The sequence below is a fragment of the Podarcis tiliguerta genome (assembly GCF_965153285.1).
Source record: "Podarcis tiliguerta genome assembly, chromosome: 7".
NCBI lineage: Eukaryota > Metazoa > Chordata > Lepidosauria > Squamata > Lacertidae > Podarcis > Podarcis tiliguerta.
In genome coordinates, this window is record NC_139540.1 from 6,593,776 (window position 1) to 6,620,534 (window position 26,759).

Below are 26,759 nucleotides of genomic sequence, written 5' to 3' on the forward strand. Positions count from 1 at the left end.
TTTTTAAATGGGAAAGGGAGCAGCATCCCTACCCCCCAAAATGTCAATCCTCCTACAAACTCTCTGATTCTTTCCTTTCAGAAACGGATGACTATGCAGAGATTATAGATGAAGAAGATACTTATACCATGCCCTCAAGTAAGTAAAATGTTCATTCTGGAGTTTGTTGTATTCCTAAACTTCAGAACAGCAATCAGCAAGCCGTTTGCAATTAAGCCAGTTGAGATCCATTGGCTTCAGTTAGTTCAATTGGTTTTAGGTAACTTGTTGGTCAGAAGATCGATACATTTCAAAACCGGATGGCTTTAAAAGGGAAATGTTGTGGGCAAGAATATTCTTATAGGATTTACATTCTGTTTTCTTCTTCTATCTGTGCTTGATTCATGAAACAAAGCTAACAATTAAACACCCTAGTAGAAATTAAGGGGGGGGGGGTGAACTCATCAGGTTAGAAAATGAAGAACTGTAGACACCATGTAAACCATTACCATTTAAAATACATGAGGAAAAACTTGGTGTGGTATATCTGTTGTTAGCTTGTACCATTTCAGGGGAGCGCTCAAAAGAATTGAATGATTTCCCCACATTGGACGTCTGCAGCTAGCATGCCACTGGCAGACCCTGTTTATATGTTGAAGGAGTATTTGGGGGGAGCATTCATTCGCTTGAATCCTGCCTGCAGTCTGAAATACAGCCCAGTGACAAACAGCATTGCATTAATGGGGCTTCGGCTTGGCTGCTTTAGTGCTGAATTCAGTCTTGGATATTGTGGCACTGGTCGACTTCAGAACTTGCCTAGACAAGCCAGGTCCACGGGTGCTTCTTCCTCTTCCCTCTTTCTTTTTTTCCTTTTGTGAGACCAGATGCGTGCTAGCCCCTGGAAATATCAGTTTGTAAGAGCAAGTTTTCAGCCTCCTCCCAAAGGAGGGGAAATGTCTGTGTGGATCTGCTGAACTTGGATCTTTGTAGGCCACCCTGGAAGAAAGAGTGGACATGAATGTAATAAATAAAAACCCCTTGCAGGGTTGGGTGGGGGGATGGTTGGATGCTTCTATTGTTTTGGGCCATAGTAACGAGAGAGGGTAGATCTCAGAACTGAGCACTGCATGTTCTGAAGCCCTATCCTAAAACATGCTGCACTTTGCAAATAAAGGCTGGGAACAGGGATTACCAATGACATCTTTGCCTCTCTTGGGTCATGAAGATGGTGGCAAAAAGAAATTAAGATTTTATACTTGTGGGGCTCACACTAAATTAATATACAAAGTCTCTGTGTCTGTGGGTTTTAAATATTAGAAGTATTTTCCAAATGTTTTATGACTTTGAAGAAGCTATTTCTAAGGAAGTGTTTGATTTTTCTCTTAATTGCACTGCAGAAAGCTATGGAATAGATGAAGGTAACAGGAGATCCTTTAATAATCTCTGTGCTTGCAACTTTGGAATGATGTGATGGTGTCTTTTTTAAAAAAAACTTGACTTTATTAATATAAAATATTAATTAGCTTGATTGTGAGAATTTAGCCAATATATTTGATAGCTTTGGGATTTTAAAGAGGACAATGCATTAGTCAATTAAAAAATGTGTAGGACATATTAAGCCCATTTTTATTGTGTGAGCTGTCCTCACTTAATGTTACAAATACTGTAAATGAAGTGAATAAGACCTAAAGTACTTGTTAGTTGCTTTGGAGGTAGCTGGCAGTGGAAATGAGAAATAAAGCATGTTTCCAAGTAAATAAATAAATTGATTGGAGATACATTGCTTCATGCTCTAGGAAACCACTGGTTTTCTTAGGAATATGCAGTAAACTATAGAACAAAAGTAATAAATAATGCACAATCTCATTATGTCAATTTTGCATCAAATATCACCAGAATTTAGGTGTTGCTTTTGTAAATATCTGGTTCTTTTTATTATCTCTTTGCACCTCTTTAAAAATACTCCAGGCTGATTTGGTGTTTAACAGTGCAATCCTGTGAATGTTTACTTGGAAGTAGGTCTCACTTGGTTCAGTGGAACTTACTCTCAGGTAATTGTGCAAAGGATTCCAGCCTCAGGCACCCGAAAGACAATATAGCAGAGAACTCTTAAACATACTGTTTATGGAGGCTAACCCATATAATCTAGGCTACTTGCATTTCTTTCCATGTGGTCTTGTAGGTCATAATCCAATTAAGATGTTTTAATTATATTTATTGCATTAATAATAACTAAACACATTGGAACTAATTCAGTACGTCTGGATTTCACAGCATTCTTTTCAGGGTTTTCATTCGAACAGTTGTTTAAGAGGATTCTGCTGTGCAGACCGTATTTTTATAGATTGCGTGCAGCAAATTCTAATCTGTTTTTCAAATGCCAATCATTTGTGCGGCTTACTTTTGAATTTTTTGGCATCTTGTGGATTATTTCAGCTGAAAGCTTTTCATCAGTAGATTGACATTTAAATGGATTCTGTTTCAATAGCCAGGGATTATGAGATTCAGAGAGAACGGATTGAACTGGGACGCTGCATTGGTGAAGGGCAGTTTGGAGACGTTCATCAAGGAGTTTACGTGACCCCAGTAGGTATCCTTACTGTTTTCATACTTTTTCATAAAGTGTATTCTCTTTCTTTTAATTATGCGTTCTGTGAAAACACTGTGTTTCATATACATTTGGTGGATAAACATTTAATATTTTATCCAGTAAGAGCAGTGAAAGAATCATAGAACCATAGCTGTCAACCGTCCCTTGTTTGGCGGGAAAGTCCCTTATCCCAGCGCTGTGTCCCGCTGCTGTCCCTTATTGATGATGTCCCTTAAATTTCCCGGGTTTCAAAGGAAGCAGCTCCTCTCCCTCCCTGCCTACCGGCCAGGGAGGAGGAAGGCTTCAACTGTGTTGCTCGGCTGTATTGATCACCCAATAAGGAGTCTAAGAACGACTGGGGGGTGGAGCTTGCATACCTTGTGCCGATCAAATCGGCTGCTTTGCCTGGGGATTCACCTTTGCTCAGCGCTTCCCAGCGGAGAGGTGACGGTGGCTTTCCTTGCTGCATCCCCTTTGCTGGGTTGCTGAGCTGTGGGAACCACCACTTGAGGCTTCGTTTGGCTGCTGGCTGGGCTTTCTGCCTTTGGCTCGGAGGGGCTCAGAAGTTGAACATACCTGTGTCCGGAAAATCTCTTATTTTGGCTGCTGGTTCCTTATTTTCGAGGCTGCTGGTCCCTTATTTTCAAATCTGTAAGTTGACAGCTATGCATAGAACTGTAGAGTTGGAAATGACCCCTGTATGGGGATTTAACCATCAACCTTGGTGTTATCAGCACCACGCTCTAACCAAGAATTACAAAGGAGATCCACCACCTTTGTCTGGAGCCAACCTCTGACCTGGGAAGTGAAATATCATTCTGTCTTACTGCTTCACATGGCTTGGCAGGGATAGAATTCTTTAGTTTGGGCTTTCTGATTATTTGTGGAGCCTTCATTATTACTTGAAGGGCATGACATGTCCCTTCATTCCTATTCATGAACTTGTATTTGAAGAAGCTAGAAGTCTATGGTACCTTGTAAGTCAAAGGGTACAGGGCAGGACAGTAGTTCTTCAACACCACATTTTGGGATCTACCCGGGGGGAGGGGAGAGAGAGAGAACTTTACATAATGTGGCTAAATGTTGCTCGTGTTAATCTGTCTAAGCCTACATGTTTGTACCTGTGTCTTCAAATAAGCTAGAAGCAGCCCTTATAATTCGTTGTCCATCAAAATACTTGTTTGATATCATACACAGCCTACTGTTACTGCTGCACATTTCACACAAAAATTGAGGTAATTTGTATACAGGTTCCATTCCCCACCCCCCATATGTGAAATCACATAAAATGGGGAGAACCCTAGAGAGTTATTCTGGAATGGGTAGGATTTCCTTGCAAGGTGGCGGATATAAATAGATACGGTGGTACCTTGGGTTGCAGACGCTTCAGGTTACATACGCTTCCGGTTACAGACTCCGCTAACCCAGAGATAGTACCTCAGGTTAAGAACTTTGCTTCAGGATGAGAACAGAAATCGTGCGGCAGCGGGGGGAGGCCCCAGTAGCTAAAGTGGTACTTCAGCTTAAGAACAGTTTCAGCTTAAGAACGGACCTCCAGGACGAATTAAGTTCTTAACCCGAGGTACTACTGTATTTGGGTTTAAAGTGTGTGTGCTTGCACGCTTGCTTGGGTGCAGACACGGAGACACAAACATGCCGTTGCAGGGGGTGTTTTTCAACACTCACTAAAAGTTGTGTCAGTTTGATTTCTCATTTCCTTAAGTTGTCTCAAGTTTGGGCAAAGGTGGAGGAATCACCCAGAAATGTAACAGTGGATGCTAGTCTGCCTCCAAAATGACTCACAAGCTCTGTGTTTTTCAAAATTATTACAGAGTGAGAGAATGCTTAGCAATGTTTTGTTGCAAATATGTTTTTAAAAACATTTAAGATGTGTTCTATGCAACATTTTTAGAAACAACATTGCCAATGTATATGAATTAATTGAATGAAAATATACACTTGTAACTTACCATGATTTTTTGCCAAAAAACCCAAAACAAAACTCTCTTTCATAGTCATTGGTTATAGTTCCAAAGAAACAAATATTCACAGGAGGTGACCATCATTTTTACAATGTGGTTTTTCTGTCTTGCAGGAAAACCCTGCCATGGCGGTTGCAATCAAAACGTGTAAAAACTGCACCTCAGACAGTGTGCGAGAGAAATTCTTACAAGAAGCCTGTAAGTTCTAAAATCACTTCCTCTTTACATTTCAGTAAGCCAAGGTGGGGAACGTGTATCATATGGCCACAAAATTTAAGATGCTCTTATAATTCTGAGATCCCTGCTTTTATTCAGTTATCTGTTTTTGAGAGCAGGTTTTCTAGCCTTCATTCTTCGTTATGTTGAAAACATAGCAGCATTAAATGATGAATTTTCAGAGTCAGAGGTATGTAAATAATGGCACAAATTCATCATGAAAGCTGTAAGCTGACTTACTCTGAGCATTATGTGCACAAACCATCCTGAAACTAAAAGGTAATAAGCATTTTATATTTTTACCATATCACCAATTTTATAGCACTTGTGAAGTGCCATGTTTTATGTTTTTTGTGCTTGCAACATCTCTGGTAGGTCATTGCAGCACACATTTTATTAACGGAGAACAGAACCTGTGGCCAGCTAGAAAGTGAACTTTATCACCACACTTTCATGTAGCTTGTATATTATGAGGCAGACCAATTCTGGTTCATGCTGCTGACAAGTTGAACCATTTGCGGCATGTTGAAGTTGTTACCCCAGCCTTTTCTGGGTTCCAAGCCAATGTCTGTGTTTTTAATAAAGCAATGCCTCAATTTTGAAAATAAATGTGGGAGCAACTAAAGAGGCAATGTGGCCATATGCATTCAGATTTTCCAGAAGGGGGCCTTGGCTTCTTTACAGTTTATAATGTAGTATAATGAGAGGGCAGCAAATAACACCAATATGCCTCAGAGCAGCTTCCATTACCTAAAGCTACTTTTTCCACACTTTAAGCATAACCAAAATTTGGCTCATGCTCAGGGGTTGCATAGATGTATAAGTTTTGTTTTTTAGAAAAAACTTAGCGTATTCATTATTTTGAGCTTTGCGTTCTATGACAGATTTGTGCAATTACTCTGTTCCGTTGCCTTCAACCTTACATTAACTTGAAGTAGGGTTTTACTTACTGTATGCAGATATGTGCATATACAGATTGTTTTTAAGGCCACATATTTGAATTACTCTGATACCAATGTACACATAAAACCCTGAATTGCATATCAAGCCAAATGGACGGCTAGCACAGCTTGAGAAGCCGGGTTTCACTTTTTTATTTTCTAGCTGAATCTGCTGATACCAGAAATCAGGATTCTGCTGATATTAGAAATGACTCAAGTACTTTCTCATACTTTCCATCTGTGTGTAGAAAACACACACCTCAGTTTGCTCATTTGAGAAAGGCCATGGAGTTCCACACCTGGTTGTCTTGAGTTTTCAGTTCTTTCCTGCTTTCCCTCCCCCTAACTAACTTGGAATTAGATGCTGAATTTGGGGGAAGCTTTGCTTAAAATGAAACTGGAGGCACCTTGGATTGGGCCCAGAAATGAATTGGCAGCCAGTACAGCTGTTTTAAAACAGGGGTTATGTGAGATCTGGAAGGAACCACAACCAGCAATCTAGTTGTAAAGACATTGCAGTGTTTGACGCCAATGGTCCTTGTCAGGAATAACACTGTTCTCCTCACCCCCGCATAATCTAGCAACTCTTCAAAACCTAGACATATAGAAGGTGTGGATTTGATTCATAAATCTAGGATTTCAATAAACAGTTTAATCAGAGGAATAAGACATACAATTTGTAACTGCGGGAAAAGCATGAGCAACCAATATAAAACTGCTATGTTTAATAAATGTTTTAGGAATGTTTCCCTGCCTGTTCTGAGATAAAAGGCTGGTGTTCCAGGTTCAGCTATAGAATGCTGTCTCTTCCACAGCATGAATCAATAGATGCACATTTTAGCAAGTGTGAGGTGTTGCTGTTTTTCTGATGAGACTGATAATAGAGCAATTATGCCCATAATAAATAAGATCTGATAAACACCAAAGCGCTAAATGAGATTTTCTTGTGGACTCCATACACATGTCAGTGCTAAATTCTATCACCACAGTAATAACATTATGAATCAATCCTAACTAGTTAACTATTCTTCCTCCTCCCTTTATGAAGGATAAATAGCTGAATTATTCATAAACATTGTGACTAGATAAGAAATGCTAAGGTGTCTTACAAAGAAGAAGAAGAAGCTGGGCTTCAGTATTACTCTACTTCTTTTACCACAATGCCTGATACTAATTTTCTAGAGGGTTTCAACCCAAACAGATTTTGTTGAATTGGAGTACCTGGTTTAGTCCTATTGAAAGACACTGCTGACTTATTAGTGGTGCTAAATTGCCACCTGTGATGTGCATTCATGTTGAATCTGTATTACATGAAGTGCTTCTGACGCTTCTGATTTCTTAGTCCAGAGTTTGTAACTTGAGTTCTTGTTCCCAGAAGTGTTATTTGCCCACCAGCCTAATCTGTTTGAGATCACAGTGTGATTCCTAACAACAAAGCTTACTTTTCTCCATTCTAGTAACAATGCGTCAGTTTGATCATCCTCACATCGTCAAGTTGATCGGTGTTATCACAGAAAACCCTGTCTGGATCATTATGGAGCTCTGTACGTTAGGAGAGGTAGGAAAAGTTTGGAAGCTTGTGTATGCCTAAGTCTTGCAGATGATGTTTTACAAAGAGTTTTTGGAGGACTGCTTGTTTTGCCAGCCATGTATTTGCTGCTTGAATATTGCACTCCAAGACACTCATCAAAACTCTGCAGCTGCACAGTTTGGGGTTCAAATTTAACCCTGGAGTAATCAGGCCTAGCTGTGCTGGTGATGGGAGATTTGCACCTGTTTACCCCAGTGCTGTTTGACTCACAGTCCTCAAAGGGGTTCTTTGTAGTGAAACAGAGAGTGGAACTGATAATAAATTAAAACCTTCATGCATGCTGTGCACAAGATGTGTATTAATGGGTAACAAGTAAAACCATATTACCCTTGAGAGAGAGCTATTCCTAATAGATTTGCTTGAACCAGGTTATACAGTGGAATTGAGAATTGAACTAGGGTAGCTGTTATGTGTAACAGATTACACAGCTCAGTTCCCTTCTAATGCTTTAGCATTATTGTTTGAAATTCTATTATTATCCCCTTAATGCTGTTCCCAACAGCTGCCGGCAACCTGTTTTTGTCTTCCTTCTTTTTCCCAGAAATGCTTTGATTCGTATTACTTGTTAAAAAAAATACTGAAGTGATTACCGTATTTACCACTTCCTTCCACCTGACAAATTAATATTGTAAAGTGGAGGAGCGGGGGTTTCAATTCAGTGCTGTCAGCCGAATGCCACCAGTTTGGCTATATTGTGGGCTGTAGCCCGGTCCAGTGCTTTTGCTGCAGAATTGGGTGGACAGGGCTCATATCTGCCTTATGACCTCTTGGTCTCTTTTCACATCTTCTGCTAAGTGGTGTTTGGGCATGGGCATGTTCAGGAATGATGGGAGTTGTAGTCCAGCAACATCTAGAGAGCCACAGGCTCCCACCCCACTCTAAAGAGTCAAGCAAAGACCAGGCAGTAAACAATAAATAAGAGTATCAATAGGTGAGAGTGATCATCAGGCCCCATCATCCCAGGGTGAGGCATGAAGGAAGTAGTGCAGCAGCATTCTTAAGACCCAGGGAGTCTTAAGGTGAGCTAGGGATCACAGCAGAGGGCTGCTGGTTTCCTTGTATCTATGGGAATGGGGCTCAGGCAGAGCTCAACAAATCCACAAGAACAGGTAGGGAGATGCCTTTGGGAGCATTCTGGTGGACATTGTGGGAAAGGGGAGCAAGGCCTGTTATATGACTTTATTTCAAGGGTAGCCAAATGCCTTTGGCAGGATAAATGCCCAATAGTATTGTGGCCCAAATGTGGCCAATGAGGGGGAAATACCGGCATGAATGGGGAGGCTCCCATGTTTTGCAGAGGTAAAAGAACTGGGGGAGGGTGGGAGGGAGAGACTAACCCCCTCCCCCCCAAAAAAGAAAAAATAAGGCTGGGTATACTTAGTAGTCACTCAACTGCTGGTTTCTGTTCTGGAGCTTGGGAGACAGAAAATGGGGTTGTGTTGAATATTTTGGAACAATAAATAAAAGCACCCCGGACAGCAACATTTTGTCACTTGTTCATTCAGCTATGTTTTTATTTTGCCTGAACTTTTTCCTCTCTCTTTCATCCATAAAGCTGCGGTCGTTTTTGCAAGTAAGAAAATACAACTTGGATCTGGCATCTTTGATACTGTATGCTTATCAGCTTAGCACAGCACTTGCCTACTTAGAGAGCAAACGATTTGTACATAGGTAAGACATCTTCAACCTGCAAAATTTTAGTTTCAGACCCCCAAATGCATACGTATGTTTGTCTTCTTTAGCAGCCAGGCTGTTTGGCTATACTGCTTAAAGATAGGAGAAATGTTTTGTTATCTAGAACTGCATCTTCACACTGGGTTCTAGGATAGCCCCGCGAAGCCTCCTCAGGGCAGTGGGATGAAGGCTCCCCGTGCCCTGGAGAGGCTTTGTGCGGCTATCCCAGAAGCTAGAACAACAAGAGGAAGCGCTGCGCAGCGATCCCTCTCGCTGTTCTGGCTTCTGGGATAGCCGCGCAGCCTGCATTCGCTCCATAAGACGCACACACATTTCCCCTTACCTTTTAGGAGGGGAAAAGTGTGTCTTATAGAGCGAAAAATACGGTAATTTATTAGAACTTAATTTACTGTGTGAATAAAAATACTCCCAAGTTTAGAATAAAACTTTGAAGTTCCAAAATGCATTTGCTTGTTCACCCATTGGGGATGCAGCTGCACTCAAGAGACTTAGTGAAGAGTGACACCTGCTGGACTGCCGCTTTTTAGTATTTTAAAAAAATATTTGCAGCAAGTGAGTCTGCCAAGACATCTTCTGGTGATTTGCAAATGCAATTTTGAAACCCTTTCAAAACGTGAGAGCTCATCGGCAGTGTTTTTAAGAGCAGGAAGAACTATACTCATGCTGTTTTCTGCTGCAATTAAACTGAAAACCAGTAGAAACAACCCCTCAGATTTCTAAGTAATAAGAGTGAATAAAATGTTGCGTTAAATATGGATGACAGAAACATCTGGGTGGCACTTGGTTGGCAAAGGCTACTTTAGTTTGTTCAAAGTACTCCATGCACTCCATTTTGTAATCCTCACAAAATCCCAGTTAGACCTGGGATTAAAGCCACCTTCTGAGTTTATGCTGGAGTTGAGATTGAAAGTGGGGGTTTCATGAAAAATAATTTGGGAAACAGTAAGCTCCCCCCCCTGTAGTGTTAAAAAGCATTTTGCACTTCCTCTTTGGTGTGAAATGCAAGCTTTTTTCACCATGAGGAGAAATGGGAGAGTTCTGATTTATACGGTGAAAAGAGGTATGAGCAACAGAAATTTGGAAACTCTTGTACTTCCCAGTTGTTCTGATTCTCCAAGCACCTGCTATCACTCAGAGGCACATGAGTGGATTGGTACTTTACTAGCTTAGAGAATGGGCTATAATTGCTCTTCATGTTGAAGAAATTGTGTGTACGGTAGAGGCAAGAGTCTGAAACTAATGAAGATTTTGTAATTCAACTTCACATGGATAGGGCAAGATCAGCAGAGAGGCGCCCTAGATTTGAAGGTGCTGCACACACTTAACATAAAGAAGGTCTCAATTCAGTGATTTACACTGAATTTTTGGTAACAGGGCAAAGTCTGACTTCTGCAGATGGTTATCCTAGAGGAACATCGATTTGGCTGGGCATAAGGTAGCTTCTTGCATACTCACATTGTTTTCTCTGTAGAACCTAAACAGACTTTCATATACTATGTTGTGTGCACAGAGCGTGGACAGAGTGGTTGGCTAGTGCTGCTCACCTGACCTCCAGACCATTGTGTCGCTGCTGCTTACCAGGGGATAGAAGGGTTGGCATGGTGCAAACACACTGGCAAGAGCACCAGATTGACTCCACCAGTGTGTTTGAACCACATTGCCCTTTCCCCTCCCCTCCCTTTCTGCCTAAATTGCAGCAATGTGACCGACTGGAGGTCAGGTGAGCAGGAGCGGCCCTCCATGCTGTCCGATACTGGTATTGCACTTGTCATTTCTACCAGGAGGAGATAACTCAGGTTAGTAAGGGAGAATGATGCTAGATTTCAGTGTGATGAAATGCACAGAGTACTGCTAATAGTCAAAACTTTTGATGCCTTAAATTGATGTGAAAGGAAATAACTGTTGTGTCCTCTGGCAGGGATATTGCTGCTAGAAATGTGCTTGTGTCCTCCACGGACTGTGTGAAATTAGGTGACTTCGGTTTGTCCCGGTATATGGAAGATAGTACGTATTATAAAGGTAAGAAAGGGGAATGTTCAGCAAGGCATGGTTTCCAAAATGTACTCAACGTCATTGTATTTACTAAGTCAGTTGATTTTAAGATGGTCCATGCGACATAACACAGAACCACAGTATAATGGCAAGTAAAGACAAACCCAGCCCAGTTTAAAAAATAAACCAATGTTGTATAAATACATTTGGGAGAAGCCAGGAAAATGTTATTTCTGCAAATTATTCTGCTTTGCAGCTTTCTTAAATAAGTAACCAGATTTTATCTGCCCAATGACATTCAGCACCTGTCGGTTTAAAATATCACACTTTCCTTAGAATTGCACACCTGATTTATTTTAATGGAGAGCTAGGGAGCCAAGCTGCCTGCATTCTGCCCTCTTGCCCTCTGTGGTGCATGTGGAACAACAATCCAGATTCTGGGCCAGCCTAGTGAAAAGCAAGGCCTGTAAACTTGGAAGAAGTCAGAGTGCATGTGAGTACCAAAGAGATCAGATGGCAGAAAAGCCTGCCGCAAGGCAGTGGCTTAGCAAGGCAGGGCAGAGGAGTGCGGCAGGAGATGAGTAAACGGCAACCAAAGGGGCATCATAATCAGCAATACAAGTGGCTCAGTGCAGCTTGACCGTAATATTAGGTTTTTAGTCTCTGCTGTTACTTATACTCCTTTCATGAAAGTATAACTGTGGGGCACCTTCCTTGGTCTTCGCCTTTCTAATTGATGCTGCACTCTGAGGAGCACGGCACAAAAGGATCTTTACAAATGGCCAGGAGAAAGAACAGTGTGTATACTATTCAAGATAATCAGCTGAATATACTTTAGCATTAGCAGTTAACGGGTCTTCAGTAGTCGTGATTTATACCTTCCAGCTTCCAAAGGAAAATTGCCTATCAAGTGGATGGCACCAGAGTCCATCAACTTCCGACGTTTTACCTCAGCCAGTGACGTCTGGATGTTTGGTAAGTGATGATGAGCTCCATTTATAGGGTTTTTTTATGTGAACCACTTACAGGCTTTCATTTCCCATATATTTCACACTGACAAGTTCCCTCCATCCTTGTGAAAGGATATTAAAGGATTTATGGGGTGCAATGTACCTCTGGATGTTGCACACAGACCTACATACATTGCATCATTCTGCTGCGTCCATGTCAGTGAGGCTGGGCAACCTAATGACAGGGTGGAAGGCGAATTTTGCTTTTACTGTGGCGTGTGATTTACTTTTCCCATAGGAAGAAATAATGAGCATTTGCTTATATGGGAGCAGGGATAGCATTGCTGTTTGGGCTTCATGGTGGCCCAGTAACTGAGAGTCAATAAATTGGTTGCCTTGGGACATGCCTTTTCTCTGGACAAGGTCTCTCCCTCCTGAAAGGTTCAGAATTGTAGTCTGGAGGTGCTGTTGGATCAACCATTGCTCCTGGATCCCATGTTGGTAGCTGTAGGCTGGAGTGCCTTTCCCTGCTTTGGCTGAAAAGCCAGATTGCTGGTATAGCCCTGCCATTGTTAGACATGCTTTGGTAGCTTTCATATTAAACTTTAGTAACGCACACTATGTGATGAAGTTGCTTTGTTAAATGACTCAGAAGCTTTAGCTAGTGCCGGATGTGGTGTTCTGCCTTGCATATGTTGTTTATCTGCTGTAGAGTAGCTCCTGATACTCTGCAAGTCTCTCCCAAGAGGAATTTATTCTTCCTTTTCTGTCTTTACAGAGATGGGTGAAGACAGGTTTTTCAGGCAGCCTTTGGTGTTTGATTCTGCTTCTTGTGGTGGTTCGGCTGGTGTTCATTGCTGTTGTTGTTTTACTTTACTTTGTAAGCTGCTGTGACGTTTTATGAGTAGCAAAACAGCATAAAAATGGCAATACTGATTAGTAGAACTCCACCCCCTCATCTACAAAGCCCGATCCTTGGTTATCTTGCCCATGCTAAATTGTGATGCAATATCAGTGGTTCTTGCTGTAGGCGTGTCATTCATTCACAAACACTCATTTATATAGACAAACAAAGGTGTGAATACAGCTAGGCTCTGGAAGTTCTTAAATTCTTCTGTATTTATTTCTGTACTTGGCAAGAGGCAGGAGAAGTTTCATCTCTTGTAATAAGCTGAGCATAAGCCAAAAGGGGTGGGTTGATATCAGCTTCACTGTGCTTAATAAAAGCATGGTGCAACAAAAACAAGCTCATTTCTTTGTACTTTTTGGTTCATAATTATTTTTATATTGCAGTTAGGGCATTCTTTCTTCAGTAATTTATTTTTTAATTGGACACAGAAAAGGCATTGTGGGTAGAAAGCCCCAGCTATTAACAGCTCCTAAGGCAATTTTTGTTAGATTACCCATGTTAAGCATAGTTTCGATTGAAACTACTTTGTCTCTTGGTTCAGCTTTTTTTCTTTGTTGAAACTTAACCTCAGACTGCAATACTGTCAAGAACGGTCCACAAGTAAGAACAAGCCTGTGGGAAATGTGGAAAACAAGGATTGCTTATTCTTTATTATCATGACTAGGATGGTGAAGTTTAGCAGGCTGATTGATTAACCAAAAATTTAGTTGAATGAGTGGTAAAGGCCAATTTGAGTAAGTGGGGCTGAAAGTGTAGAGCACACTTTTTTAAGGCAGTTTTTGGTTTGTGATAAGTTAATAAGGGAAGTGTTAAACATGGCCTTTTAGTGTAGTAATGAGTATGTTTTTTAAAGAAAGGTACCATTTCACACTTCTTCAGCACTTTGGGGGGAAATCCATTTTCAGGCTTTGTTAATACAGATTAATTTGAGCTTTTTATGCCAATGAAATATGTTAATCAATTTACTTCCTTTGTTATAATAGTGCTTTTTTAAGTTCCACTTTTCTTCTAATAAAGCGGGAACCTCTGGCCAGACTTGCCCCACCAGATGTTCCCATTTGACCTGCCAGTCCATTTTGGCAAGCCATGTCCACCTGTCCAAATCTTATATGTACTTTCCCACAGTACCCTCATTTTGTCTAGATTAAGCCCAGACAATATGGTTGAAAAAACTTAGCTTGTTGGGTTTAGATTGGGAAAGTAGATACCTTTTGCCCCTTGGTATCCTAGCAACTGTGCCCTGCCTATTCCGAGAATAGGTTTTATCCTAAATGTGTCTGTCTCCTCCAAAAATGGGAGTGCACACATAAGTAAGAATTTCCCTTTTTACGGTTAATCTAGTATATCTTTCCTTTATGTGGTTGGAGCATAAATTCCATGGTGAATATTCATGGTTCAGAACAACAGATAGGTAGTCTGCTGAGGCAGATTTCTGAACAAAAACGCAAGTGTTTGTTGAGAGGTTGCACAATTTCCAACTCATTATTGCTAGCTATTGTTCAACAACTCAGCCACCCCTTTATCTGTATGCCTGAGAAAACAAATCCTTTCAAAACTTTATTAGCTAAGTCTTTAACCTGGCTGATAATTTCCTCCCAAATACTCTTGTTTCAGGTTAACTGCTCACTTTTTGTTTTCAATTTCCCAGGTGTGTGTATGTGGGAAATTTTAATGCATGGCATAAAGCCCTTTCAAGGAGTGAAGAACAATGATGTGATTGGCCGCATTGAGAATGGCGAGCGGTTACCAATGCCTCCGAACTGCCCTCCCACTCTGTACAGCCTTATGACCAAATGTTGGGCATATGACCCCAGCAGGCGGCCGAGATTTACGGAACTTAAAGCTCAGCTGAAGTAAGAATCGCTTTCTTGTCTGCTAGCATCTCATGTTATGTGCTAATCTTGTTATGTTAAGATATTGGCTTTAAAGGGATTGTGATTGTGAGGGAGGAGGATGGAGCGAGGGATCGATGGCATTATTTTGAAATAAAAATATGCTTGTTTGTGCTTAGGATATACCGTATTTTTCCATGTATAAGATTAGGTTTTTTCCCTAAAAAATAATGTCCAAAACTTGGGGGTGTCTTATACACGGATAGATTCCCGCCCCCCATTTTCTTAAATCTGAGTCCCCCAAAATAGGGGGCATCTTATAGATGGAAAAATACGGTAACTATTTTAAACAAAAGCATTTTTTTAAAAAAATAATAATCTTGGAATATTTGAATGAAATATTTGGTGCGACTGTTCTGTTTCATAGCCTCCCATCAGTATATATTATGTTTGTCAGTCCCATTGAATACCTACCAAGTGCTACTTCCAGAATGTATTCACCTTCAGTCATCTTATTTCCTTTCCCCCATGGTTTTACTTATTTACCTTTTTTTCATAGAATCTGTGGTTGATATCCTCCCCCTCCTTTTTATTATTTTTGCTGTGGAGGGTGAATTTGACCATACAGTCCTGCAGCTTGACTCTTGGAGCATGTGAATTTGAAGGGCTCAATAGGCACTCCAACCCCTTTTACAACTGCTTTGCAGATAGTACCCTAAATTTTCACTTTTCTGTTGCTTAAAATAGTGTTCACCTGGCTTTTTTGTTAGGGCTTCCAGGACAGTGGCCACTAATAGTAGTAAGCAGTATAACGATATAGCACACTATAAAAATAATAAAAGTAAAAACAAAAAGCCTCCAGCAGAATCATAAAATCATAGAGTTGGAAGAGACCACAAGGGCCATCGAGTCCAACCCCCTGCCAAGCAGGAAACACCATCAGAGCACTCCTGACATATGGTTGTCAAGCCTCTGTTTAAAGACCTCCAAAGAAGGAGACTCCACCACACTCCTTGGCAGCAAATTCCACTGTCGAACAGCTCTTACTGTCAGGAAGTTCTTCCTAATGTTTAGGTGGAATCTTCTTTCTTGTAGTTTGGATCCATTGCTCCATGTCCGCTTCTCTGGAGCAGCAGAAAACAACCTTTCTCCCTCCTCTAGGTGACATCCTTTTAGATATTTGAACATGGCTGTCATATCACCCCTTAACCTCCTCTTCTCCAGGCTAAACATGCCCAGCTCCTTTAGCCGTTCCTCATAAGGCATCGTTTCCAGGCCTTTGACCATTTTGGTTGCCCTCCTCTGGACACGTTCCAGTTTGTCAGTGTCCTTCTTGAACTGTGGTGCCCAGAACTGGGCACAGTACTCCAGGTGAGGTCTGACCAGAGCAGAATACAGTGGCACTATTACTTCCCTTGATCTAGATGCTATACTCCTATTGATGCAGCCCAGAATTGCATTGGCTTTTTTAGCTGCCGTGTCACACTGTTGGCTCATGAAAATAAATAAAAAATGAGCACAGTCACACAGTAAAAACAACCAGTCACTGTCTTTGTAAAGGCCGTCTGAACTAGCTGTTTTGGGATGAGAAGTGTTAGGGTCAGGCCAACTTCCCCTTTGCCCCATAGGAGGTAATTCGGTCCTTGTAATGCCTCAGCCAGAAAGAAATTGTTCCCACGTGCTTGGTGTAGAGACATGGTGTAGGGTTTCAGATACTGAGTGAACAGTTAGAGATGTACAGGATGAGATGAATTGTTAAGAGGTGCTGAACTCCCTATATTCTAGCAAAAAAGACACTGACATTTTCCATATGTGTCAAGAAGTAAACACTGCTTCCTGTTTCACCTGAACAGGCGGAGTAGAGGATTGCTGTTCCTTAGAAGAACTTTTCTATTTTTCACAAGTCTTTTTTCTCCCTTCTCTGGACAAAGATCCCTTGGCCTTGCTTTCACTCCATAAAGGCTATGTCAGCCCTTTTACTTGCAAGGTTTGAAAATTCTCTGCTGGTGATGCAACCTTGGGCAGTCGTAGAGCACATTTCAAATATTTTATTTCCATGCCCTTGGAAACCAAATTGTTTAGAAGGTTTTCTTTTTTTGCATCTGCTCTTGACTAATTCACACATAATGGTAAGCCAGAGTTAATGTGAGGAAATAAATATAAATTAAGAAACACAACTCTGTCCTACTACACTAGTCTGAAGAACTTTGAGAAGATTGCCTTCTGTTTAGTAATACAACAACATGAAATTCCCTTTTAGGGCATGGACAAGGGTCACGGGTTATTGTGGCTAGTTGGATAATGGTATTTTCCTGAAAAATGCATTCTGATGGCTATTTCAAATAAAATGTCAACTTTGCTAAGAAAATTAGTTGAATGCCTTCAAGCTGTTTAAGATCTGGCAGGGTAAGCTGCAAGACAAGACATGCTCCGTTACTTACTGTGCAACAAATAACGTTCAGTTTGGGAAAAATATGGCTCAAACTGACTTTTCTGACCTCCTGTGAATTCTAGCTTTAAAATGCTAAGAGTGCATTAGAACAGCTGTATAAAGGCACAGTCAAAAATATCTCCAGACGTTGTGCTGTTCCCATCTATGGACTGTCCCTCCCAGTGGCCAAACAAAGGCAGTTTTATGTGTTATTTTTAATCCTTTGCTTCAAGCAGATTAAAGCTTCTCAGAGTCATTTCCATTTCACACTCTTCTTTGTCAGGGCAGAGACAAAAACAACTGAGGATTGCCTTCATTTCAGCAGATCAGGATTTGGGGGCAGGGTTGCTTTGATGCACCCTATTTTAAAGTCTTGCTGTAGGCTCCAAAATTGGGGGTTCATTTATCAGCATTGACTGGGAGTTAGACCAGGAATCTGTTCTGAGAGTCATGGCTCAGCCTAGCTTTTGGATTTCCAAAATAATTAGAGAGTCCTTCAGAGCATGTGTGAAACCCTTACCACTGATGACCACAGCTGGTTTCCACACATGAGTTTGGGACATGGTTTACAAATCCTTTTTCAGAAGGGCACTTTTAGGAGGGAGCAGAGAATGGTAATGGGCAAAGCCCTCTTGAATGTGGCTTGCCATATCTTGTACCCTATTTTTTAGGTCAACCACTGCCAACCTTGTGTTCTCCAGATGTTTTAGGCTGCAACTCCCAGCAGTCCCAGCCAGGTCTTAGATGTGATCCCCAGTATCCTCAGGTAGGATCGGGAAGACATCTGAAACCCTGGAGTCTGCCAGCCAGTGTAGACCAGGCATGTCCAAAATCTGATTTGGGGGCCCAATCCGGCCTGCCAGTTGGTTTAATCTGGCCCCTGTGGCAGTTGTTTATTTTCTGTGGTAAAATCCTAAAAAAAGCTCAAGAACTTCAATCTTAAAAAAAGCTCAAGAACTTCAATCCTAAAAAAAAGGTCAGCAACTTTGGTCGGCCCTCACGCATGTTCACTTCATCAGATCTGACCCTCTTTGGAAAATGTTTGGACACCCCTGGTGCAGACCAACCTTGCTTTCTCCAGATGCTCCAATCCACCCCAACCAGCACAGCCATGAAGACTGCACCAGATTTTTGGTTCAGGGGCTAGATTTAGCTCCGGGTTCACTAGTGTCGATCCTTGGAATGGCAGATGGGAGGCATTACTCAAAGGCAAACTTTATCCATGGCTCTTCAGCTTTTAAGTTAAGCATTTTCAAAACTTGTCAAGTAAGCATACAGGCAAGGTTGTTTTGGAGGAACCAGGGCAATGTGTGTGTTAGCACCTCTGTAAAGCAAACTAGAAATACATGGCTTATCTGAAAAGAAAAGGGTTGATTCTAAATTTGAAAGTGAAAAATGTCATGAATTCTTGCTGCATCTGTTTAGACTTACTGAGTGTTGGAGACACCACGGTGATGTGCATAGATAGCTTGCCAGGCATGCAGCTAAGAAATCAGGATTCCCATTTTTAGCTGGTTGTAGCTCTACATGTTTTTCATTGTCTTGGCTATTGACTGTCTCTTGTAAGTTGTGGCTTTTAATGAGCTAGTGTGTTGTGGTCATGAGCCCCCATTTCTTCCACCCTTCCCCAAGTAGAATGGCAGAAGTTTCCATCCAGCTGTTACAACAGACAAATAAATAAAAACTCGATAAACAAATGGTTTGTTCATCATGTGTACATGGAGACCAGTTTCTTGAGGTTTGCAGCTCTCATGACAGTTTGCAAATGACACTGAGTGCTCTTTAAAGCAAAGGTGCTGCTAGGATTTGGGTTGTTAATTGGGGTGTGCAAAAGGTGGGGGCAAATTGCTTTGTTACTGAAGACGAGTAATGAAATGGGACTTCCTTGCCACAGTTCCAGCAATAATAATGTGTGATATTTTAGTGTATTTTTGGTTTCTATGGAAGCCGCCCAGAGTGGCTAGGGAAATCCAGCCAGATGGGCGGGGTACAAATAATAAATTATTATTATTATTATTATTATTATTATTATTATTATTATTATGACAGGTAGACTTTCCCTACCCCAGACCCAGAGAACTGGGAATATTTAGAGAGAAATACTGCTGTTCATTGTATGCATGTACAGTGGTACCTCTGGATGTGAATGGGATCCGTTCCGGAGCCCCATTCACATCCTGAATAGAATGTAACATGCGGCTGCATGGGTCGCGTTTCACTGCTTCCGTGGATGCGCGTGACGTCATTTTGAGCATCTGCGCATGCGTGAGTAGCGAAACCCGGAAGTAACGCATTCCATTACTTCCAGGTCACCGCGGAGCGTAACCTGAAAACGCTCAACCTGAAGCATATTCAACCCGAGGTATGACTGTGTATGTGCATAACACAGCTTATCCTGTCTTTATCTTAGCTAAATAGTTTTTGCACGGTGTTGCATTGTTTAAAAAACATGCAAGACCCGTTTGAGCCTTTCAGCAAATGTGTTTGCGCTTTGTTCTCAAACCACACTCAACTCACTAAAAGTATACAAAAAAAACAGTTGTTCATCTCCAGACCAAATTTACCTGATATTTTGCTCCTGGAACAGACCCATAAGGGGGAAAAATAGCACTATATTGGTCTGATTTATTCTATCTTTGTGGTGGTAGTAGGGTGTGTTCATTTGGAGCCTACTCTGATTGCAGGGAAGTAGGCTCAAAATCCATTTATTTCCAGCAACCAGATGAAATAAATTGCTATCTGAGTTTTTGCCTTCTCCATCCCTATAGAAACTGCAGAGTGGTTTTGCATTTGGCAGAGCAGAGAAGCAGAATCTAATAGCCAATCAAGGAGGAATTTATTTTTAAAATGAGCAAAGGACTAAGGCAACTGATCTCATGCCTTTCATCACTTTATTCCAAGTGGTTAACTGGGGGAGCTAGACGAGGAGGGTATAAATCCTGAACAGCCTGTAGAAACTCCTGACTCCATCCCAAAGTTGCTGTGCTGCCAAACTGATTAGTTTGTGGCTCTGTAGAGACCAGTGTGGAAATGATCGGATCAGCTTCGAACTCCTTAGAATATATGTAGCACAGGATACTGTAACTGCTCAGTAAATCTTGGAAGCTGCTGCATGCCAAGTCTTTTCAAGATGGCTACTATCCAAGTTGGGTGATCTGCATGGCAGGAAGGGGAGTGAATTTCTGAAGAGGCAGCAAATCTTCAATTAGTCACTTCAAGTGGGAAAGATGTGGTAAGTAGCTGAGCAATAGAGGAGGTAGTACTCTTATTTGTTTTACTGAAGAAATTCCTTCTGTTCTCTGTTAGAAGCCTATCACAGTTTTTGTTTGAGCTTGTCTACTAGTAAAAAGTTAAGCAATAAGAGTTTTAGAAGCAGTTTTAAGCATTTGATGTTATATTCAACATTACTAATAGAACTGAAAATACCTTTCCGTCTTTCTTCCTTAAGTCTGAAGCTTCTTTCAGACTTTTCAGAGATGCAACAATCTTATTTTACATGCGGTGTATGAATGTTTTCAAGCAAGTACGTGCTTGATTAATTGCCTCAGTATAATTACACTGGTGCCATTAGATCAAAAGGAATGTGGATATATAGATATTTTCAGTGTTCTTCTGTGGGATCACCCGTAACTTTCTAAATATATCTCTCGTTGCCATATGTCTTGATGTTTTAAGAGTCTTGCGTTTCAAAATGCAGTTGCTAATTTCGCAAAGGCATTCTCCCCACACCCCCATTTCCCCTCCCCACTATTAGTCTTACGAAGCCTAACCGTTTCTATTGCTGTCTAAAAAGAAGACATATTTGTCTAGCAAATTCCTTACTTGTCTGCCGTCTGGAACCATTGGTTTGGGGAATGTGTTTGGAGGAGACTTGAGGACGGCATCTATTACGTTCTGAGCCAGAATGCCATTTATCTTCAGTGCAACATTTATTTCCCCCCTAGTACAATACTGGAGGAAGAGAAGCTGCAGCAGGAGGAGCGAATGAGAATGGAATCAAGGCGACAGGTTACAGTGTCCTGGGATTCAGGAGGATCAGATGAGGCTCCTCCCAAGGTACAGAAGATGGCTTTCTCTCATATCCTTTATACTAAAACTGTGTGGCTTCTTAATTCCAGGAGTAAGCACCACAGGCCACATCCGGATACAGAGCCTTTGAATCTCTGTTGTTAAAGTGCAGACAACTACATTCTTTTTTTCTTTACCTTTTTAAAAAAAGCTATCTTCCTTTGCCGCAGAGGTTCTTTTGAAAAAGTCCTAAGAGAAAGAAAGCTTAAAGGTAGCAGAAACAGGAAGAAATACAAATTAGTTCTTAGATATGTCTTCTTTAAGAAATAACTTGTTATTTTTCTGTACTTGAAAGTTGAAAAGTATTACTTAAATAATGTAAAAAAAAAAAAGTGAAACTGACATGCAACATCTGATGTTGATTATCTATTGACTGAAATTTAAAATAAGTGTGATTTCAGTAATTCCTACTCATTTGGCTCACATTTTGTTATCTGCTTTGCTGAAACTTGGTATGCTTCGTGACATGTTCACCATAAACCTCTATGAAGACATTAACTGGGTCTGACAGTAGGTGAACTTTCAATGGTAATATGTCAGGTGGTTGTTCACTCTTCTCTATGTTCTCATTGTCCTCTTTAGAATCTCCTCCCAGGGGCACCCAGATTATCATTGTATTGTTTTACCTGGGGATTAAACATTTTCATTTTTGCCTTCCTGACCGCTTGTAAATAGCTGGCTTGTGAGACATCCATAAAGTTTTATTTACGACATAATAGCACGCCATTCAGAAATGAGTTCATTCCATTCTAATTTATACTGGGGCTTATCCCTTGCTCAGTGGATGGTGAGACCATTTTCAGATGTTTTGCTTACATCTGTTTTCACTTCGTCAGCCTTTCCCTCAATGCTGATGTACATGCGACAGATACCTATGCTGCATAAAATGTGAGTGGGCTGCCAATGTGTCTCTGACTGGGGATTGGTTGTTGGCAGGCTGGGAAGGGCTCTTTGTTCAGTGGTAGAGCGCATGCTTTGCATGCCACAAGGCTCCAAGAGACCCCTGCCTCTGCGACCTTGGGTGCATTGCTGTCTGTTGGAGTAGAGAATATTAAGACTAGATGCTTGGACATGTTTGGAAGAAGCTGATTGATTGGATCCATTTCAGTCTGGCTTCAGGCCCAATCACAGCACCGCTTTGGTTATCCTAGTTGATGACATTTGTTGGGAGACAGATGGAAGGAGTGCTTCGTTCTCCTTGATCTCTTGCTGGCTTTCAATACTGTTGACCATGGTATCCTTCTAAAGTACCTCAGAAAGGTGTGGGTTGAGGGCACTGTACTTCAGTGGTTCTGATCCTGCTCCCAAGGCCATTTCCAGAAAGTAGTTATGGGAGGCTATTGTTTGGCATTGTGCAAGTTGTCCTGCGGTGTCCTGTCCTGTCCTCCGTGCTATTTAATATCTATATGAAACCACTTGGAGCTGTCATCAGATTTGGAGTGAGGTGTCACCAATATGCAAATGACACCAAGGTCTACTCTCTGTTCCATCTGAAACAGGGGAGGTGGTCTCAGTGTTAGACCACTGTCTAGAGACAACGGTGGACTGGATGTGGGCCAGTAAATTGGAACTGAATCCTGAAAAGAAAGAGATTCAATATGTCACAGGTTCTTGAGTACGGGAAGTGAGGAGACTGCCTGTCCTGGTTGGTTGCACAATAACTTGCTTGCACGATAACCTGAGGGTGCTCCTGCTTTTTCCCCAGCTCTAACTAAATTTTAAAAGTATATTGTACGTTCCTTTCTTAGTTACCATGGCTTTGCCCTTCAGAACACAGAAGGCAATAAAATCAAATGAACAGAAGTTCACACTGACCTGTAGCCGAGCCATTTGAATTACTGTACTCTCATGGTGAAGTGCTTTGAATAACTAATACATACATTTGCAGAAGTAAACAAATGGCATGAGTTGTAGCAGCAAGCTGCCGCTAGTATTTTACAACATTGTTTGATGGCATTAACTGTTAAATTCTTAGAACTAATCTGAGTGGATAATAGGTTTCTTTAAATTAATGAATGAAGAATTACAGCTTGATTAAGAGAAGCACAACACTAAATCCTTTGAAAGCTGTGGCTAATGAGCAATGGGACCTGATTAGCACATAATAGAGGAGATTTTGGATCTGTGCTTTTTTGGGGGGTGGGGAATACAGATGGGCTCTGACGTGACTGAGAGAAAAGTGTTCTAGTTACCTTTTCTGCCTTCTGTTTCGAACCTGAATGTAATGGAGGTGGGGATCAACCTTCATGAACTTTTCAATAAAACTTGAGCCTATGAAAAAGCATCAGTTGAATGCAATAGGAATTTGTAAAGCACATTACTTAGTCGCCATCTGTAGGGATCACAGTAATGCAAAATCCATTTTTGTTGATTCAGTTTGTTCATCTCATAATTGTCCTTATTCCTTGTTTGTTCCTTTGTCATACAAATTGTGTCCATCCCTACTGCATGTTTTCATTTGCTGCCAGTCATAAACCTGGTGATAGTCCTGGGCAGGTTAGGATGAAACCCAAGTCTAAGTGCATAAATGAAAGAAACTTCTTGCATCTGTTTTGTTGCATTTTTATTTTATTATTTTACTAAAAACATAGTGAGTTGCGTTATTTTGTTTTGAAATGAAAGTGTGTTTCTCTGTATATCTAGCCCAGCAGACCTGGTTATCCCAGTCCAAGATCCAGCGAAGGGTTTTATCCCAGCCCACAGCATATGGTACAACCCAATCATTACCAGGTGAGAACTACTAATTCTTAATCACTACTGTTTCACAGGGACGCGGGTGGCGCTGTGGGTAAAACCTCAGTGCCTAGGGCTTGCCGATCGTGTGGTCGGCGGTTCGAATCCCCGCGGCGGGATGAGCTCCTGTCTTTCGGTCCCAGCTCCTGCCCACCTAGCAGTTCGAAAGCACCCCTAAGTGCAAGTAGATAAATAGGTACCGCTTTATAGCGGGAAGGTAAACGGCGTTTCCGTGTGCTGCGCTAGTGCTGGCTCGCCAGAGCAGCTTCGTCACGCTGGCCACGTGACCCGGAAGTGTCTCTGGACAGCGCTAGCCCCCGGCCTCTTAAGTGAGATGGGCACACAACCCTAGAGTCGGACACGACTGGCCCGTACGGGCAGGGGTACCTTTACTTTACCTTACTGTTTCACTGTTTTAAAAAATCATCACATTAAATGTTTGCAGAAGGAAGGAAAGCATGGTTCATATAGCTGGGGGATGGTCCACACATGGTTCATAGGAAGCTCTGGCACACTTTTGCAAGAGATTTTTGCACAACTCAATTTCCAGTATTACTGTTACTCCCATTAAGCAGTTACTGCTAACTGCATGCCAGACATGGGGCAGAAGTGGTGAAGTCCCTGGTCAGGGGAACAAAAATTAGGCATATGGTTTTTTTTGTTTTTTTTTTTTTTTTACTATTGACTTATTTTTCATACTTCTTCCTCTTCCTGCTAATCATGCTCAGGCATAGCTTCTGTAATTTTGCCAGGCACAACCCATACACTTTCAAGCACATTTATGACAATTTTGAAGCTAGTTTTTTTTTTAAAAAATGAAAGATGTTGTTCCTGATAATGAATTCTGTTCCCACTACAAACTTATTTGGTTGAACTTTGCTATAATGGAATTGCAGAATGTTAACAACCCTGAAATTGGGTTGCTGAAGGAATAATGGATTTATGTTGGGTTGTCAAAAACACATTATCTGGCACAGTAACTTGAAAAAGAGAGAAGAAACTGACAGCAATAGAAGGTGCATTTAGTTGTTATTAATATAAACCTATGTTCCTACCTTCTCTTGGTCTGCCTTGTCCAGAATTGGTACACTGGCAGACACTAGCCCTGCAAGGTTTCAGCCAAGTCTCTTCCCCTCCTCCCCACCCCAGTCTTGTCAACTAGGACCTTCTACATGCAAAACATGTTCTCTGCCACTGAGCTATGGGCTCTCCCCCATTAAAGGAGTAATTACACCACACAAATATGCAAGATGGAAAAAACTTAGGTGTATACCATTTCTAATGCCAAGAACCCAATTCTCTCCCTCCTGCATTTTTTTAAATGAATGTCCTTTTTAGATTTCCATATTGTTATTATTTGTATGCCCTTTGCGTAACTTTTTATTTGTGCATTCCTTTCATTGTGCCAGAAAAAAACATAATACCTATATTGGTGAATGTATAATTACTGATTCCCAATTTATAATTCTCGCTGTCTTTTAAAAAGCAAATGAGTGAGCGAGGTTGGCATAGTGGAGAGATGAGAAGCATCAGAGGCAGAGCTTTTTTTCAGCCAGAACTTAGTGGAATTCAGTTCTGGCATCCCTCAGGTGGGCACCATTACCATTCTAAGGAACGAGGGATGTGTTCATGGTGAGTTCCGGCACCTCTTTGTCTAGAAAAATAGCACTGAACAGAGGTACATCCAGATTAAGAACGCACTGGGATGTAGGTAGGAAGGACTTTGCTGAAAATGGTTTTGATGAGTAACTAGAAGGAGGCTGTGCAGCTGATTTGAAAAGTTTGTTCAAGTGTAGGAAAAAAACAACATTGAGCAATATGAGAACTCACTGCTGATAGCCAGTGAGTTTGTGCAAAGGCAATGGAAACAGAACAAAGGCACCAGAAAGTGAGAGAGGTGGGGAAAATATATATATATATATTAGGTGGGGGGGACGTGCTGTCACTTTGTGCATGCCAGAATCTCAGTGGAAGGAACGCACACGAGGCTTGACTTATTTGAAGTTGCAGTGGGTGAGGAGGAATTCAGATGATGGAGCTCCTATGTCTGCAGCAGGCTGAGCGCGAAGACATTTGAGCTTGACTGGGAATCAGAAGTGAATAGGGAGAGAGAGTGCAGAAGACTTTATTGAGGGGGATGGCCATAAAATTGTAAATACTCAAAAGGGAAAGTTGATTTCGGCAGGGGCATGCAACCTGAGTTGAGAGGGGGAAAGGTAGCAGTAATGCCAGTGAGGAGGGTATTATGGTGGTTTAGAGGAGGGGCAACTGGAGCAAGGGTCCAGTATACCTGAAGGAGCGTCTCCACCTCCAACGTTCTGCCCGGACACTGAGGTCCAGTGCCAAGGGCCTTCTGGCGGTTCCCTCGCTGCGAGAAGCCAAGTTACAGGGAACAAGGCAGAGGGCCTTCTTGGTAGTGGCGCCCGCCCTGTGGAACGCCCTCCCACCAGATGTCAAAGAGAAAAACAACTACCAGACTTTTAGAAGACATCTGAAGGCAGCCCTGTTTAGGGAAGCTTTTAATGTTTAATAGGTTATTGTATTTTAGTGTTCTGTTGGAAGCGACCCAGAGTGGCTGGGGAAACCCTCCCAGATGGACGGGGTATATAATAATAATAATAATAATAAATTTATTATTATTATGGATTTTCCCAAGTGAGAAAAGGGAAGGGTGTAAAGTGATGTAAAGACAGACAAGGCAGGAAGGATTTGAAGATGGTTTGGATGTTGGCAGATCTTACCCAAAGTGCTCCAAAAAGTGAGAATCTGAAGATGAAGCAAGTAACAGCATCTCTCATTTTACACGAGTGAGGGAATTACGTAGTTTCGAATGGAAAGGGTATGAGCTC

The 26,759-nt window shown here is 41.5% G+C and overlaps 1 protein-coding gene across 31 annotated transcripts in view; it reads left to right on the forward strand.

Annotated features, from left to right (window-relative positions):
- Positions 1-26,759, forward strand: part of PTK2 (protein tyrosine kinase 2) — a gene marked incomplete at its 3' end in the record, with an annotated part of 189,825 nt that overhangs the window by 138,049 nt on the left and 25,017 nt on the right. For 18 of the 31 annotated variants that reach the window (XM_083450459.1, XM_083450458.1, XM_083450448.1 and 15 more), the window contains 10 exons: positions 82-138; positions 2,468-2,565; positions 4,665-4,749; positions 7,166-7,266; positions 8,855-8,970; positions 10,913-11,013; positions 11,872-11,961; positions 14,495-14,699; positions 21,054-21,165; positions 23,821-23,907. In XM_083450459.1, the coding sequence (XP_083306585.1) occupies positions 82-138; positions 2,468-2,565; positions 4,665-4,749; positions 7,166-7,266; positions 8,855-8,970; positions 10,913-11,013; positions 11,872-11,961; positions 14,495-14,699; positions 21,054-21,165; positions 23,821-23,907 (1,052 nt within the window). Of the gene's footprint in view, positions 1-81; positions 139-1,376; positions 1,398-2,467; positions 2,566-4,664; positions 4,750-7,165; positions 7,267-8,854; positions 8,971-10,912; positions 11,014-11,871; positions 11,962-14,494; positions 14,700-20,187; positions 20,342-21,053; positions 21,166-23,820; positions 23,908-26,759 lie in introns of those variants that run through there. The other 13 variants (XM_083450474.1, XM_083450445.1, XM_083450473.1 and 10 more) reach the window with 2 other exon arrangements.